Source organism: Salvia hispanica, chromosome 6 (genome assembly GCF_029641045.1).
Source record: "Salvia hispanica isolate PSC_SH4W2 chromosome 6, Shi_PSC_v1, whole genome shotgun sequence".
Taxonomy (NCBI): Eukaryota; Viridiplantae; Streptophyta; class Magnoliopsida; order Lamiales; family Lamiaceae; genus Salvia; species Salvia hispanica.
In genome coordinates, this window is record NC_142697.1 from 15,419,403 (window position 1) to 15,435,994 (window position 16,592).

At 37.0% G+C, this 16,592-nt stretch overlaps 4 protein-coding genes across 7 annotated transcripts; 1 reads left to right on the forward strand and 3 right to left on the reverse strand.

The window, feature by feature from the left end:
* Nucleotides 1-2,669: 2,669 nt before the first annotated feature.
* Nucleotides 2,670-3,767, reverse strand: LOC125203345 (Calcium-dependent lipid-binding (CaLB domain) family protein). The gene is made up of 5 exons (XM_048101669.1): nucleotides 3,628-3,767; nucleotides 3,472-3,537; nucleotides 3,263-3,401; nucleotides 3,046-3,181; nucleotides 2,670-2,962 (listed from the first exon to the last, which is right to left on the reverse strand). The coding sequence occupies exons 1-5, from the start codon at nucleotides 3,728-3,730 to the stop codon at nucleotides 2,807-2,809; spliced, it is 600 nt and encodes a 199-aa protein (XP_047957626.1). The 5' UTR covers nucleotides 3,731-3,767; the 3' UTR covers nucleotides 2,670-2,806.
* LOC125203344 (putative pentatricopeptide repeat-containing protein At3g01580) lies at nucleotides 3,638-6,553 on the reverse strand. The gene is made up of 2 exons (XM_048101666.2): nucleotides 4,420-6,553; nucleotides 3,638-3,770 (listed from the first exon to the last, which is right to left on the reverse strand). Exon 1 carries the CDS (start codon nucleotides 6,371-6,373, stop codon nucleotides 4,451-4,453), a length of 1,923 nt encoding a protein of 640 aa, XP_047957623.1. The 5' UTR covers nucleotides 6,374-6,553; the 3' UTR covers nucleotides 3,638-3,770; nucleotides 4,420-4,450.
* A 348-nt stretch (nucleotides 6,554-6,901) lies between these two features.
* Nucleotides 6,902-9,744, reverse strand: LOC125204359 (putative E3 ubiquitin-protein ligase XBOS32). 4 transcript variants are annotated; one of them, XM_048103005.2, is made up of 12 exons: nucleotides 9,586-9,744; nucleotides 9,418-9,468; nucleotides 9,321-9,347; nucleotides 8,970-9,101; nucleotides 8,774-8,907; nucleotides 8,420-8,506; nucleotides 8,081-8,203; nucleotides 7,784-7,936; nucleotides 7,584-7,685; nucleotides 7,326-7,511; nucleotides 7,186-7,253; nucleotides 6,902-7,093 (listed from the first exon to the last, which is right to left on the reverse strand). In XM_048103005.2, exons 1-12 carry the CDS (start codon nucleotides 9,605-9,607, stop codon nucleotides 7,021-7,023), a joined length of 1,158 nt encoding a protein of 385 aa, XP_047958962.1. In that variant the 5' UTR covers nucleotides 9,608-9,744; the 3' UTR covers nucleotides 6,902-7,020. The 4 variants fall into 4 exon arrangements, with proteins under 4 accessions (XP_047958962.1, XP_047958959.1, XP_047958961.1 ...); XM_048103002.2 differs by having other exon boundaries at nucleotides 9,174-9,347; XM_048103004.2 differs by lacking the exon at nucleotides 8,081-8,203 and having other exon boundaries at nucleotides 9,174-9,347.
* A 3,495-nt stretch (nucleotides 9,745-13,239) lies between these two features.
* Nucleotides 13,240-14,536, forward strand: LOC125204842 (gibberellin 20-oxidase-like protein). The gene is made up of 2 exons (XM_048103586.2): nucleotides 13,240-13,682; nucleotides 13,755-14,536. Exons 1-2 carry the CDS (start codon nucleotides 13,339-13,341, stop codon nucleotides 14,359-14,361), a joined length of 951 nt encoding a protein of 316 aa, XP_047959543.1. The 5' UTR covers nucleotides 13,240-13,338; the 3' UTR covers nucleotides 14,362-14,536.
* The last annotated feature ends 2,056 nt before the right edge of the window (nucleotides 14,537-16,592 follow it).

The following is a 16,592-nucleotide window of genomic DNA, read 5'->3' on the forward strand; positions in this document are numbered from 1 at the left end:
CTAGTTTTTTAATTATGTCTTTTTTATTTTTTTAGGTATTTTAAATTGTAATTTTATTTTATTTATAATGAAGTGTGTTTTTTATTAATTGAATTTGTTGGAATTAAAAATAAAAAATGAAATTGAATGAATAGTTAAGAGATGGTTAAGAGATGGAGGGATGCAGGTGATGTCTCTTAGTTAAGAGATGAGCTGAAAAGTACAGTGGGGCCCATGAATAGTGAAGAGATGAGACGGTTAAGAGACGGATAAGAGATAGCGTTGCGGATGGCATCAACAACGACATTTCTACAACTTGCTTTGTGACCAAGTCGGTGACACAAAGTACATTTTTATTATTCGTTTTACATATGCTTCTTCACATGTTGGGCTTGTTAAGATATATTCTTTTGGTTTCAGAATAGGAGTCCCGGTTTAAATGGTAATAGAGTCTCACTATCCATTAACTTATTCCACTCATGTTTTATTCAAAACTAATATATACACGTGAGACTCACATTCCACTACTTTTTTTCATCCATTTTTCTTAACATTTCTTAAAATCCATGCCGCCAAGAAATGAAACTCATAATGACGGACGAAGGGAGTAGTTATAATATACATATGCTCTAACCAACTACTATAATGTAACACTCCTACTGCCCATTGCTTTCTAATATGCAAAGATAAAATAAAGTACAGATAAATTTTTTTTCGCATATACTTCATGAGCTTTGAGTACGTCAATGTTATTGGAGTTACTGGATTTGAACCCGTGACTTTCAGTCACATAAGATAAAGTTGTTTGTTTATCAATTGAGGACCGAATCAAAGCAAAATATGAGTGAAGATTAGAGGAGCACGATTTTAAGCGAACCAATAGGTATGGGTTGGAACCCGGATTGAATACAAACAATTCAACTACAATTGTGTTATCGGGTTCCCTGATCTGATTAGGGTTTAATGTCCCGGTTACCGTTCATAACTTCTTTGAACTAAAATTTGTAGTTAACGGTTGATTTAGAACCGTTGTAATTGTCGGTTTCCATTTTATAGACACGACAATCAAGTATAAAGGTACGGAGGATGTAGGTCTGCAAAAAAAGTGACGATTTTTTTTTGCCAAAATAGGTGATTTAGGCGGAAAACCGTTATTCAAATTTTTGGACTTTTTTCCAATATTTGAAATTAAAATTCAAATCCCTCCATTTTTATTTATAACTATTCAATTTTCTCATCTCATATTCTTATGTCAATAAAGAATTCTCTCTCTTTACTCTCTTAAGTGTTATTCTTGCGATTATTACTGCTATTTACTTATTTACTAGGTATCTAATATAAATGAATATGTCTTATTTTAGTGGTACTCCGGTTATTATGACAAATGAATTGTGCATGTGATCAAGTTGAAAGTGGAAGAGTAAAAGAAAACAAATAGGACCAAGTCGTCAAAGCTTTTGTAAATGACATTTCCCAAATGATATAACATCTTGACAAAGTTAATTCTATGATTTTGTATGTTACATTAATTGTTGATCTATAATTTTATCTAATAGTATTCATTTGTGAATTGTTTGTAGGCCCAGGAAGAAATATTTAGGCCAAAAAATAAGTAGAACTTCTATGTTACTAAATGCATAAAAATGATTTATCTAATTTGGCTGCATTTATATTGCGACAATCCGCGTAAAATTTACGATTTATGCCGTCTTTTTTTTTTTTTTTTGTGTGTGTGTCTGGAATTGGAGATAAAAATGAATTATCTTGCACTTATCTGGTTATATTTGTAGTGCGATGATTCGCGTAAAATTTACGATTTATTCCGTCTCTTTTTTATCTGGATTGGAGATAAAAATGATTTATTTGAACTTATCTAGTACGATAATTCGCGTAAAATTTACTTATCTCGTCTCTTTCTTATTTGTACTTCTTTGACTGCAAGTATAGAACGATTTTATCTCGTCTTTATCTCTTTCTTATCTGGACTTGTTTGGCTGCAAGTATGGTGCAATCAGTCGCAGATCCAAAACCTGATAATAAAGGGGGTAGAATTAATATAAAATTATCAAATAATAATATATTTTTAATAAAAAATATATTTATATCCAAGTAGCACTAGCGTCTGAGGCGGGATATTAATGTTTTAATACGCTCTCCGTCCCACAAAAGTATGTACTTTTGGTTGGGTACAGGGTTTAAACAATCGACTTTTTTTGTCCCGAGAAATTATGAATGATTCCAAACTTTAGGATTTTTCTAGTTGATTTTTAGAATTGAAAATTAAATTTGAATTCGACCAAATTTATATTTTCCGGTAATTTATTCATAATTGAGTGACATTTGATGATGGATATTAACCGTTTTTTAAACTAAATTTATACAGTAAAAAATCATTTAGAAAATAAAAAAGTCCAGTAGCATTGGGACATTATGTTTGATATGAATATGTTTATTTTCCTTGTACCGTTGTACGTATAGACGTATAGTGAACTCTACTAGTATTTCGAAACGTGGCATTATATGAATTGAAAAATTAATTTAACAAGTGTTCATTGTTTCCATTTTTTGTGAAATATGAAGAGTTAAGAAATTTAAATGTTATGAGAAACTGGCATAAACTAATACTTACTCATTATATTAATTGAAAAAATTAAAACAAGAATAAAATGATTTTTTTCACATATTTTAGATTTCAAAACAAAAAATTAGATTTTGTATTTATATTTCTTTCCTGGGATACAGCTTTAAATCCCCAATATCACGGTTAAGAATCCTGAGTTACAAGTGATGTTTCATCAACAATATCAATAGCTAATCTGAGTATTTCCTAATTCTCTTTGTTCTTGTTCATGAGATACCTACTCTTATAAGAAGAGAAAAGCCTCCACCACTTGAGTTTCCAAATGCTTGTGATCACAGAGCATATCGATCCTACATCGTTTCCCTTCTTCACGTTTTGCTTCCCTTCCACGTTCACAGCGACCTGGCAGAGTCGACAGAGAACAGATATTCAGCATCGTCTGGTGATAAACGTTTATGCATAAATACACTGATACAGAAACTCACATTCGGTATGAACTTCATTCCAACGGTCATCTCGCCTTTGTAAGTGTCGTCTTCAAGCACCACATTAAATGGGGCAGGGAGGATTTCCGCCAGCCCTCTGTAGTTCCCCTCCACAATAATTCCTTTGATGAAGATTCTGCAAACAAGAATATGACATTTATCTAACTAACTAGGCGAAACATCATAGAAAACTAGCATACGAGAAAGTGAAACTTGCATGGTTTCACCAACAAAGTCGTCATCACTGAAACGCTCCTCTTTCACAATCCTGAGTTTCAGATGGCTCAGAGTCTCCAGCTCGGATTCTGGCAGCTCGAACACAAGCTTTTCATTCCAGTAGAATTTGCCCAGATTTCCTGCAAAAGTCGAATGGTGTTAATAACACAGTCGATTTATGAAGAGGGAGAAGTCTATCTCTATGAAAACCTGATGATCTCTTGCTTGTGAATACTTGACTACCACATTCAACAATAACATGGTAACCGGGGTGTCCTGTCAACATACCATATCCAACATCGTTAATAGAGAGAGGGATAAAGAGAGTATTTGTTGAACTGTGTGATGTTAAGGAGATTGTAGTACCAAGAATATGGGTGCGGTCGATGCCTTCGGCACTAACAAGAAGCACTTCAAGAACTGCACCTTTCATTTGATCAAGAAATGCCTGGCTCTTCTCATTATTCATAGAAGCAAAAGAAGAGCTTATCTAAATGTTATTTCAATACCTGTTGCATTGAGAGGTTACAAGAAGCTAAACACTGCATGTATTGTCTATTAAATGCCAGCAGTAATTACGTAAACTTCAGTTTAATAAACTCCATTATTATGGTCAGTTACGAATATCAACATGAACCAAAGAATGAAGCACAGATATATACTACTATATTTTAGTAATACGAGGATAACGTATAATCAACACGAATCTAGATCGGACAGCAGTGAACAATAACAACGAACAATCTCAAAATCAACGTGGAAAGATGTATCAAAGCAGTACACCTAAGCTTTACAATCTACAAATGCAGAGACTGCTTGCTAGCAGTTGTAACCCAGCATTAGCCATTGAGTTCTGACCTGATAAAAATCAAAATAATTCCATCAAATCATGGAGTCTTAGTTATTTTTCAATGCAGCCTCTCAAAACATAATTTCAGTTCAAGCTAAACTTATTAAATCATTCAAGGCTACCATCTTATGCTATGAAATCGAGACCAGCCTGAACTCAAATAGGATCACCATTTCCATTATTCTACTTGAAACCAGAGCTATTGCTATGAACTAAAAAATTGTTTCTTTTTTACTTTACAACAAAGTGTATTTAAAAAGCTGAATATGTAAGAAATTTTCATCTGTCATCAGGTTAGGAGAACATACAATCTTTATGACCACAGTATCTGTATAAGATTTAGTTCATAGCACTATAACCCACAACTTTCTTCAGCAATTTGGTGTCCATCATATTTCTCAACTTCTCGACTTCCTTCCATCTACCCTGGTCTGCGTACAAATTCGAGAGAATGACATAGTAGCTAGAATTCTTTGGGTCCAAACTGATCAGTTTCTTGGCAACATCTTCCAAGATTTCGTTAGGTCCATGAGAGTTTCTGCATCCAGCAAGAAGAGATCCCCATATCCTTTTATCAGGTTCCATTGGCATATTATTTACAAATTCAAGAGCCTCCTCAATACTTCCTTGACGACTAAGCATATCCACCATGCAAGCATAATGTGCAAGATTTGGCTTGATACCGTACATGGTTTCCATCCCATTGAACCAGTTCCATCCTTCATACTCCAACCCACAGTGACTGCAGGCAGATAGAACTGATACGAAAACAACATCATTAGGCGTTATTCCATTACATAGCATATTTGAGAAACACTCAAGAACCAGCTCTCCACAGCCATTAACCGCGTAGCCATTTATCATTGAACTCCAACATATAAAATCTTTGGTGGTATTTTCATCAAAAATCGCCTCAGCATTCCCTATTTCCCCAAATTTGCAATACAAATCAATCAATGCAGATGTCAAATATGCATTGGCTGAATATCCATATTTTATTATCTGTGCATGCATCGTTTTGCCTATCTCCAGAGCTTCAAGTGAGCTACAAGCCAGCAATAAACTAACGTAAGTGAAATAATTAGGATTCTGGTCGGCCAATTGCATCTCTCTTAGTATGTCAAATGCCATATAAGGTTGCGCACTTTGAGCATAAACTGAAGCCATAGTGCTCCAAGCAATAACATCTTTCCACTTAAGATGATCAAACACATTCCTGGCTGACTCAATATCGCCAAATTTAGCATAGAGTTGAAGAAGTTCAGTCACCAAAGGAACATTTGAAGTAAATCCCATTTTCAATACAAGACTATGAAATCCATGCCTGCAATAATTCTCGTCCAACTGTTTATATGCACCAAATACTTCTTGGATGATACGTTCATCCACATTTTGTATGCAGCAAGCAAGCATTTGCAGAAAGATCTTCAAGGCTTTCCGCGGCCTCTCATTTTCAACGCAACCCCGTATTATGATCCTCCAAGAAACGACATCCTTGTTCTGCATATGCTCAAAAACATCTATCGCTGCCTCCAAATGCCTGCATTTGGAGTACATATCCGAAATCGAATTGAGAAGAATGGTATGATTGTCAAATGACCTTTTGATGGAATAACCATGAATTTCTCTCCCTAGCCATAATGCACCTAACTCGGCACAGGCAGGGAGTACACTCGAAAACGTAACAGGATTTGGTTCCACACCTGTTAAAACCATTTCCTTTAATAACTTAAAGGATTCCAAATACTCACCGTTGCTCACAACTGCAGAAACCATAGCACTGCACAAAACCAAATCTCTTTTAGATGTCTGATCAAATATTTTCCAGGCACTCGGCATATCCCAAGTAGAGTAGACGCCAACAAGTGCAGTAGCAACAGCTACCTGCGACTCAATCAGCCCCATTTTCATAGAGTAAGCATGAATCCCAGACGTCAAATCTTTCGATCCAAGCGATCCAGCAGCCTTTAAGACACTTAATACCGTCACAAAATTCGGCCTTTTCTCATTGAATAGCATCAATTTGAACACATCTACAGCCTCCCGGGACCGATTTTCCCTAACTAAACTCGAGATTCTCGATGTCCATGATTTTATGATATCGTTTTGTTCGAAATAGTCGAATGCGTCTACCAAATTGGGGCGCTGTCTGTATGCAGGTTTGTGGGCGTTGTAGTTTGTTGAGCTCTGACGAGGTGGGCGTCTGTTAGTGATTTTATCGAACACTTGGTGGGCACTTCGTGGTCGGACCACATTAGACATGCGCCCTCAGAAAGAATACAAATTTTGTATAACTTCTTCTCCTTGAAGCGAGATAGAAATGCTATTCCGAGAGAGATGTAGAGAAAGAGAGCAACCAAGATAGGGAGGCCGGCGGTGCAGCGGTTTCAAACGGCGACGTTTTGTGAGGTCATATATACTCGTGGAGTATAATTTTTTACGGAATTATTAATATAATGTTTACACCAATGTAAGGCCCAGTATCATATTTACACAATATTGTAAGGCCCATTAAAGTTGAGCTTTAATTTATTTTGTTTTTGTAATAACAACTTTTACACACCTCACACTCTGAGTTGCCTAGTTTTATTTTTAATTCTCTCTTTTTTGTCATTTGCAGTGAATGAAACTAGTATATTGGCTTTTGTATCTCTTTCATTATTACTAGTTTAGATCTACAAAATCAGATCTACATTATTTTGTTCCAAAATCAGACCTCATGAATTCCTTAGTCAGAACATCCAAGATTCCAATGCCTGTATACATATGTATGCTTTGATAAACTTTCAGTTAGAATAAAGAAAAAAAGATGCAACACAATTGAATCAGTTGGAAACACATATTTGCAATGGAGAATATGAATCACTGTATATGAGCGTGACTATAGAATTATGATCCAATGTTAATCATCAGCTAAAACTCAAAATCACGTCCGGGCTGCTCATCTGACTAAACGAAGCAAAGTAATCAAACATAGCAACTCTGCAATCAAAAACCAAAACTGGAGTATTAGTTATACAAATTGTATATTTTGATAACAAAAAAAAATGAAAATTATTAGGATGTGTAGTTACCTAAATTCAGGAAACATTGCCTCGTTGTAGGGATCCAGTGAGAATGCAAGGCCCGCCATGAGGAATTTCTTCACAAACACAATCATTAAACGTTAGATTATGAATTGATACCGCTGATGTAGGAATCGAGTTTGCTGTACCTTGAATATCTGATTAGCTGCAGCAGCTATGTCCCCTGTGTGCTGAGGGTGAGAGACGGGGAAGTCTGGCTTGAGTCTAATGTATTCCTGAGCATCTAACAGAGCAAATATGCTTTCATCTGCGCGTGCTAGCAGTAGGCTTCGCTTTGATATCCATGTGGGGTTAGCTGGATCAAGAAGGCTAGCCTACACCATCACATGTAGTATTACTTACCACACATGGCCAAGCACGAGATGATCGGAAGAAGAAAAGTTTACCATTCTATATACTAGGGATGCATGGCGGTATTGCTTATAGCTCGTGTCCTGCATCCCCTGAGCTTCTAGTTCAGTCAAGTACGTTGTCCTTTTCTGCTCTCTCTGACAGATATGTGATGGGATAGAGAAAGGAAGGTTGTAATTACAATTGAAGATCAAAGTGCTGCTGAGTTTTACACAATGAAAAAGTAGTTTCAGACCAATGTTTTAAATTCTTCAGAATGAAAGGACTCGATTATGCCATTAACAGTCCAATTTGGATAAATTTCAAGCCGTTTAGTCACTGGAAATAAAATTTCCACAGCTGTACGATTATGCACCATGGCAGCATCCTCAATAGGTTTATAGAAATCCTGAAATTCGGCATTATCAATACATTAAGTGTCCTGTAGATAACATCAGGATGTTTGCAGCAAGAGACGGGCCGAAGATATCACAAGTAGAACTGTAGAAGATGAAGAATAGCACAGTAAAGAAAGGGAAACTTTGAAATTAACTCTTGGAATTGAATTCGGATCTGCTTTAGCTTTAAGCAAACATTCAAGATATTTTGTGTCGCCTTCTTTTGCAGCAGATGCCAAAGGACTTAAACTGAAATACGAATTTGGGTTTGCTTTAGCCTGCAAAGAGAAAGCACTTAACCAGGGAACTATAGTTGAGGAACAGAGCTAAAGAAGCATGAGAGATTTTCATTTTTGAGTAAATCATCCAATACGAAAACAGGGAATACTTTATCACAAATGGTAGGTTGGATGATTGAAGTATATTAAAACACCAGACATCAATCTCTAACAGAAAATTAGAAGAGAGAGTTATTTCCATTTTACCAAACATACCGCAAGCAACAATTTCAGGCATTCAAATGAGCGAGACTTGACTGCACATGTAAGAGGGGTGTCCACAGCTGCACAATAACCACTTGGCTGCAAAAATGGAAAGCAGCAAAGGAATTAATCTCACAAGATTATATCATAAGTTAATTCAAGAAATATATTCCTGTAAGCCAAAAGATAATATCAGTATGATTGGCCAAATTTGACGAGCTAAACAAATCAAACTCTTATCCACAGCAAATAGTTTATTAAGAAAGTGAACCCCAACTCCAAGTGAAATAAGTTAAAAGTTAGTACAAGAAACAAAAACAAACAATGATTTCAACAAGAGTGCAAGTGAAGGTTGTGCTTGCCCACATCTGCGCCATGAGACAAGAGACACTTGACAGCCTGAACATTTCCACGAGAAACAGCAATTTGTAAAGGTGTTCCACCTGCAGAAACTGCTTCTACCCAAGCACCTTTTAACAATTTCATAACCTCCATATTATCTGAAACAAAACCAATCAATTAGTGCATCTATCACAGCATTACAACCTACAAAACCACTGACCTTTTAGAACTGCATAGTGCAACGGAGTGAATCCCTCAACATCTGAAAGACTAATGTCAGCACCCTGATTGATGAGAAACTTCACAATTTTGACATGTTCCCCTTTGACAGCTTCTGACAGAGGACTAGCCCCTGAAGAATAATATCGAATTAGGCACTCCCAATTTGTTCAATATAAACACATGAAGAAGCGAGAGAGAGAACCCTTGTAAGTCAAGGCATCAATATAAACTTTGACAGTCTTTATCAAGAATTTGCAAATCTCAAAATGTCCAATTTCAACCGCGTGATGCAAGACATTCCGGCCAGTTGTGAAGTCACTATATTCATCACATATTTTCTGGTACTCACTGATATCATCAGCCTTGTTCCTAATTGCTGCAAAATATAAAAGTATCAGAATCAGAGATACAAAAAAATCAAGAAAAGGTGAAGATATGGCAATCACCCCTGAGTTGGTTAAGGTCTCCACTAGCAGCAGCCTCGATAATCGCTGCACCTGCCATTTTTACCAACTGTAGAATGAGTTCTTCAAGCCCCGCCACACACACACATGGATGCTGGATGCAACTGTGTGTGTGCGTGATTCAAGAAAACTGTTTTCTAATCAACTTACCAATTTCAGAAATAGAACCCATGGCGATCAACTTCTTAGAAAGACATGATTGCTAATCACCATAAAAATGCGCAAGGAATTGTTGCCTTTCTAGATTTTATATCTTTTGAGAAAAATTTTCTTGGATTATGAGAACTATTCATTTTGCAAATAATGTACTAGTACCTAAATCGGAGTGATACTTATATGAGCAAAATCATTTCTAATAAAGAGAGAGAGAAAAAAAATCACCCTGATAAAAAGCGCTCTTAAAAAGGTAAAAAACAATCACAAAATCGAGAGCCCTAATTGTCAAGAGGACAAACCACATTAACTTTATCTTAGAGCGTCTCCAATGGCGGATGTCGCGGTAGGACGTCGCCGACGTCCGACCGGACGTCCGCCGTAGTGAACGGGAAGGGCGCCCACGCCCGTCCCATGTGCCCGTCCCTCAGCCCCACGTCCGACCGGACGTCCGCCACTGTGGCGAAGGTCGGACCTCCGCGTTATAAAACTGTTTTTTTTTTTAACTCTATAAATAGGGCTCGTTGAACTTCATTTCATTCACATCACTTGTATTGACAAGTTTCTCTCTCTAACCTCTTTTTTCAAGTATATCTAGAATGACGAGTAGTCGTGCGGTGGTAGTGGCGGAGGCGCTAGTGATAGTGATAGTGATAGTGATAGTGATAATGAATTGGATCTCGCTGTGCAAGAGGCGATTGGTCGATTGCTCCGGTAGCGGCGGCAGCAGGCGGCGGCGGCGGTACCTCGGCCGATCCATCGCCGACGTCATGTACCCCGGGACCACATTGCTGCACATATTCGGTTGTATGAGGACTACTTTGCTCCGCAGCCGCGTTTTGGGGATGCCTTATTCCGGCGACGTTTTAGGATGCATCGTCCTCTGTTTATGCATATCGTGGGTGCTTTAAAGAAAAGATACGAGTTTTTCAGGATCAGGGAGGATGCGGCTGGCAAACCCGGACACACGGCAATACAGAAGTGCACTGCCGCAATCAGACAACTGGCGTACAGAGGCCCGACCGACATGTTCGACGAGTACCTCCACATTGGCGAGTCTTCAGCCGCCGAGTGTCTGCTGAATTTTTGCGCGGGCGTTAGATTGATATTCGGGGATCAGTATCTTCGGCGTCAGAGCCCCGAAGACTGCCAGCGGCTGATAAATATGCACGGGTCGGTGCACGGGTTCCATGGGATGTTGGGCAGCATAGATTGTATGCATTGGGAGTGGAGGAACTGCCCCGTCGCCTGGAAGGGGATACACACTTCCGGCTTCAAAGCCAAGCATCCCACGATGATCCTTGAACTTGTAGCTGACTACCGGCTGTGGATATGTCATGCTTATTTTGGAGTCGCCGGGTCGAACAACGACCTCAACGTCCTCCAGTCGCCGCCCATGTTCAACGATCAGTGCAATGGCGTTGGTCCCGCCATCAGTTTCGCCGCCAACGGCAACCAGCACAATATAGGATACTATTTGGCGGATGAGATATACCCAAAGTGGCCTGTCTTTGTGAAGACGATCAAGCATGCGGTCGGACCAAAGAAGTCCTACTTTGCGACCCGTCAGGAGGCAGCGCGCAAGGATGTTGAGCGCGCATTTGGTGTGCTCCAGAGTCGATGGGGGATGGTGAGGGGTCCGGCACGGCAGTGGTATATTCCCAACATCGGCGACATCGTGTACGCATGTATCATTTTGCCCCTTCCTCGATCTGCAGATACGATCTCCTTTCTATCTAATTTTGAGTTGGATTATATTTTAGTTTGGTTTCTAAGAGAACTGTTAGCTTTCCGAGCTGTGCAGAGAATAGGAAGCAACTTCACTTGAGCTACGCCAGGAAGGAAGACACTAGTCCATTTTCAATGAATTTAATTTAAAATATTTATATTTTGATTTTTATTTTGAATAAATGTTAATAATCCGAAAATGGTTCTTTTTGGACAGCACGGTCACGCAACTAATGATCAACTCTAATTAACTAATTTTTATACCTAATTAGGATAATAAACTACAATTAATTAAAGATTAAAGTCCATTTTTGTCCTAAATAAAGGATCATTTTATGAATTTGGTCTAAGAAATTTTAGAAAAAAATAAGAAATTAGGATTTACTTGCCACCTTCTTCTTCGCCGGCTATTTATGATGATATTCTACAACAGACAATGCTGGGGTTGGAGGATGAGTTCAGAACCCTCGATTACTCCGACAATGACCCCTCCATTGAGGAGGAAGACGACAAGGATGCATCCATCCCTGTTGCCGTAAATTGCTCATCTTATTAGGACCAAAAATGGTTATACGTTATGGACCAAATACGTAAAATACTCATATCCTTATGACCAAAAATGAAATTTAGACTTTTGATTAATTATGGATTGGTACTTTCTTTGTTTTTAAAATTCTAATAACTTTTTTAATTTTATTAAAAAATTAAACAAACAGTGAAATTTAAAAATTAAAGAATGTGATTACTTCTTCGTACATAATCCTAGTTAACAAACATGATCTTATGGATAAGATATCATAATTCCACACTCCAAAACTTATTCTAGATTGGCTACTACGATGCGATCATCCATCATGCGATTGAAGAACGCGATTGACTTGTCGCTAGAGAAGCTAGATTGCTATAACAATTAAGGTTAGTAGAAAGACGATCATGGCGTAGTTGATACAATGTTTAAGGTTTCCAGAGTAATCTGCGAATTCGTGGTCCAGTAGCTCGCGCAAAGGGCAGCACATGTCAAAGTGTGCGCTCTAATGCCACTGCATGTGATTTTAACAAGTGCTACTAATACTTAGTACTCCATCCGTCCCAAGGAAATGACCTCTTCCTTGGGTAGCAAGGAATATTATGCAACTTTATTCTGTGCGATAAGTGGAGAGAGTAAACTAGTAAAGTAAGAGAAGAGCTAACAAAATAGAGATAAGTATTTCTATTTTTAGTAATTATGTGACAAACAATAAAAGAAAGTGAGTATCTTCGGTGGGACGGCGGGAGTACTAAATTAAAAACAAAACACATCTAGAATAAACATGATAAAAATATACCGTACATTTTAGATCAAATAACTTAAAATAGCTTAGTTATCTACTCTAACAAACGGACCTTATAATGTCTTGCTCATTAATATATCTACGCATATTCACACCATTTGTTCTACTTCCATTTCTTTTTTATGATTTAACAAAATATGTCAATATTTTCTATATATTTAGGAAGATATCAAAATTGATTGACAACAACCTATTGTTAGTATCTTATCAGAGAGAATATTAATAAAACAATCTCCCATGCTCAAGTATCCAGATGATAGAATAATGAGAATGGTGGATTTTAATAATTTATGCAGTAATGTGAAGAAAAAATGAAGCTGGTGGATCACATGCCTAATTTTCTTTTGTTTGACATTACTAATTAACCCAAGATTTTGGATTCAGAGACCCAGTATTGTGTATGACCCATGCCATATCATCTGTATAATGGCTGCCCAGCTGTCACTTTCCCTTATTCAGAAATAGTACTAGTTCCAAATTTCTTGAATTGCAAGGTTTTTGACGGTGTGGTATAAAAAGTCAAGTCATTACTGTGATTATCTGATTGAGACCTTGTATTGTATATGTATTCTCTTTGGACATTAATCATGACACATAACTTTACATTTCATTTTCTCATTATCATAAACCAACTTCCTACTGGAAAAAATAAAAGAAGCAACCGCCACCATTTTCCTTTGGTCTAAATAAGATGATCTATGAATCAGAAAACCCCCTAGAGCTGCCTGTTCTAGACGTTTCTGAGGCGTTGGATGCATCAGCCCTGAGGTCTCTAGGCGCTGCCTGCAGAGAATGGGGCTTCTTCCAGATCATCAACCATGGAATCTCCAAAGATCTCTTCACCAAAATCTACTCTCTCTCCAACAAGATCTTCTCTCTCCCATCCGAATCCAAGCTCAAACTCGGCCTCAAAACCTACACCCCTCTCTTCATCGCCTCCCCCTTCTTTGAAAGCCTCAGAGTCTCCGGCCCCGATTTTGCAGCTTCTGCTAAGAACTCCACAGATGCCCTTGGCCACCATGACAATGACTTCAGGTATATATATATATGTTTCAAGTTGTCTGTATTACTATATACATGTAACAAGATTATCCTATTCCTGTCCAGTGAGATCATGCAGGAGTATGGGAGTAGAGTGACAGAGCTCTCAAAGACAATCCTCAGGCTAATCCTGACCACACTTGGAAAGGAATTGGATTCCAAATATTACGAGTCCGAATTCCAGCAATGCCACGGATACATGAGGATAAACAACTACTCGTCCCCTCGCAGCTCGGAGGAGGAGGCAGAGGGCCTAGGCATGCACACGGACATGAGCTGTGTGACGATCGTGTACCAGGACGAGATAGGGGGGCTGCAGGTGAGGTCGAGGGAGGGGCGGTGGATGAGCATCGCCCCGAGGGAGGGGACCCTCGTGGTCAACGTGGGGGACATGCTGCAGGCCTGGAGCAACGACAGGCTTCGCTCGTCCGAGCACAGGGTGGTCCTCGGGAGGAGGACGCGTTTCTCGCTGGCCTTCTTCTGGTGCTTCGAGGATCACAAGGTGGTCGAAGCACCAGACGGCGTCATTGGGGAACACGAGGCCAGGATGTATAAGCCCTTTGTCTGCTCGGAGTACCTGACCTTCAGGGAGAACACAGAGAGGGGCAAGTTTGACAAGGTTGGCTTTACTGTCAAGGATTTTGCAGCTCTTCCTCAAAATAACATCACTTGACTTTTTATTTTCATCCTTTTTTGCTAATTTGTTTGTGAATGTGTGAATGTGTATAATTTGTGAGAGAATTTGAGGTGGTTGAAACAGTTGGAAGTTGGAACATTTGGTATTAATTTATGTAAGGTGTATTAATAAGGTATTTTGTTGAGTATGTGCAGCCTTGTCTTTTGTGGAAGAGTCAACTTGTAGTGGTATGTTTTTTGGCCGATCACATGGAGTTTTTTTTATAAAAATCAATTCAATCTAAGATTTAGGTATTCCAGCTATGGGATTAGAGTGGTTGGGGGCATTTTATATGATTTGGGAAGTGTTTGGCTTTGGTCATGTTCAAACTCAGATTTTTATTCCAGGAGAATTGTTAAAGGGTTGTTTTCAATTTGTTATTTTATGTTTATTGGTAGGGTGTTGTTGATATTGAGTGTATATTATTATGCCACAATCGAATTATTGTTATTATTATTAAATGTATTTTACTCGAATTCGGGTGCGACCACTCCCAACCCATATGTTATGCACCAATCAAGTGATTATTAAATGTTTTGTAATTGTATTTAGTGTGGATTGTTTGATATTTTTATTAAATTTCATTATTCACAAAACTAAATAGTAGTATTAGAAAATTCATGCATGAAAATGTGATCATGCGTGGTTGTTTGAGCACCAGTTGACATTTTTTATAGAAGTGGATTTTATCTCTAGAATGTATGATCTAAAATGCACTTAAAACAGAAAGTGGGTCTAAAAATAGTGGGAAAAAACTGAAAAATATTGTGAATTGTTATCACAATTGCAGACATATACCACATTAAATATTAAGCCTTAATCAAATCGTCTTCGTAGCCAACCATGATAAAGTTACTTTAATTATTATGTCTAATTTTTTCTACTTTTAAAACATCCTGGAAAGATATAATCTCCTATGGATTTGCTTTCGAATCCTTGCCTAAGTTGGTAAAATTAGAATAATCATTCATCTATCAACTTTTGACCTTCATCGATAATCTTTATTAAGGGAATATAAATGTTTATGCATATAATATATCTTAAACACTCTTATGTAATGATAGTACTAATAACAATAATAATTAGTGTTTTTATTATTATTGAAGTAGGATAGAGTCCAAGAAAAAACAAGTACGTGTATAAAGATGGTATGCATTAGAGTTAAAATGCCATAATTTTATGCATTGAATAAGTCCCATTTATAATTTCATTAATACAAGCACAGGAAAACACACGATCAATATCATACACACTTAGTGTGCATCCATCTATAATCTACGTTATAATTTACGTTATAATAGAACTGGTACAATGAACATATATGTACATGAACAATAATAAATTGGTTCTAGCTTTATAAGTGGGTAAAGTGAAATGCACAATTTAATATATTTACGTTAAAGTATTAGTACTACATGTCTTCGATATCCAATTTTCAAATTGTGATTAAGATTGCAATATACTACTAGTATCTGCTTAAATTATGTTCATAAGCAATTTAATGCTAGCTACTTCTTGAGGTGTTTAAGAACAATTTTATTTTAACAAGTACTTATCTATATTGTGGCTCGTGATGGGATATTTATTATGCAATTAGGATTTCGTTATATTTCTCGTGATTTAAATTATATTGATATGCTTTTTCTGAAAAATAATTTATAATTATATAGAAGGAGTTACATGAAATTTAAATTTTTAAAAAAATAGGAGAGAGAATACAATAAATCTTCAAATCTAAATGCATGAAATATCTTACAAGATAGATTCGCTTGATCTCAAAATATCTTTTCCTAATTCCGTCTCGTTTAAATTATTTTTTCACAAAATATATATTACATTAAAAATAATTTTGTGAGAAATCTAAAAACATCCTAATTGCATATATTTAAATTAAGAAATTTGATATATTTTCGAGAATCAGTAAACTACCAACATATTACACCATACTATATTAATACTATCAATATTATACATTTATAATATCAATCTATGTCACACAACATCAGTATGTCATAATGGCTTCTTTTGTCACACAACATATAAATAAGTATTAATCAATTAAAATAAATTATAAATTATTAATCAATTATCACCAATGAATTTCATTAGATTAAAACTGTAAGAATAATATTGATTCATAGTTCTTATGTTAAGAACGATTATTGAATGATCACAATCTTATATATGTAATCTTTATTAAGATTGCGGGCTTTTTCCTTAAGTGTCAT

Excerpts from the sequence above, each read along its gene's own strand:
- LOC125203344 (XM_048101666.2), bottom strand. The coding sequence starts at position 6,373 with ATGTCTAATGTGGTCCGACCACGAAGTGCCCACCAAGTGTTCGATAAA.
- LOC125204359 (XM_048103002.2), bottom strand. The coding sequence starts at position 9,607 with ATGGGTTCTATTTCTGAAATTG. Across the intron at positions 7,512-7,583 it reads CATCCCTAGTATATAGAATG|GCTAGCCTTCTTGATCCAGC; the intron begins GTAAACTTTTCT and ends GTGATGGTGTAG. Across the intron at positions 7,254-7,325 it reads CAGCTAATCAGATATTCAAG|AAATTCCTCATGGCGGGCCT; the intron begins GTACAGCAAACT and ends GTGTTTGTGAAG.
- LOC125203345 (XM_048101669.1), bottom strand. The coding sequence starts at position 3,730 with ATGAATAATGAGAAGAGCCAGGCATTTCTTGATCAAATGAAAGGTGCA. Across the intron at positions 3,538-3,627 it reads CGACCGCACCCATATTCTTG|GACACCCCGGTTACCATGTT; the intron begins GTACTACAATCT and ends GTATGTTGACAG. Across the intron at positions 3,402-3,471 it reads CACAAGCAAGAGATCATCAG|GAAATCTGGGCAAATTCTAC; the intron begins GTTTTCATAGAG and ends CGACTTTTGCAG.
- LOC125204842 (XM_048103586.2), top strand. The coding sequence starts at position 13,339 with ATGATCTATGAATCAGAAAACCCCCTAGAGCTGCCTGTTCTAGACGTT. Across the intron at positions 13,683-13,754 it reads CACCATGACAATGACTTCAG|TGAGATCATGCAGGAGTATG; the intron begins GTATATATATAT and ends ATTCCTGTCCAG.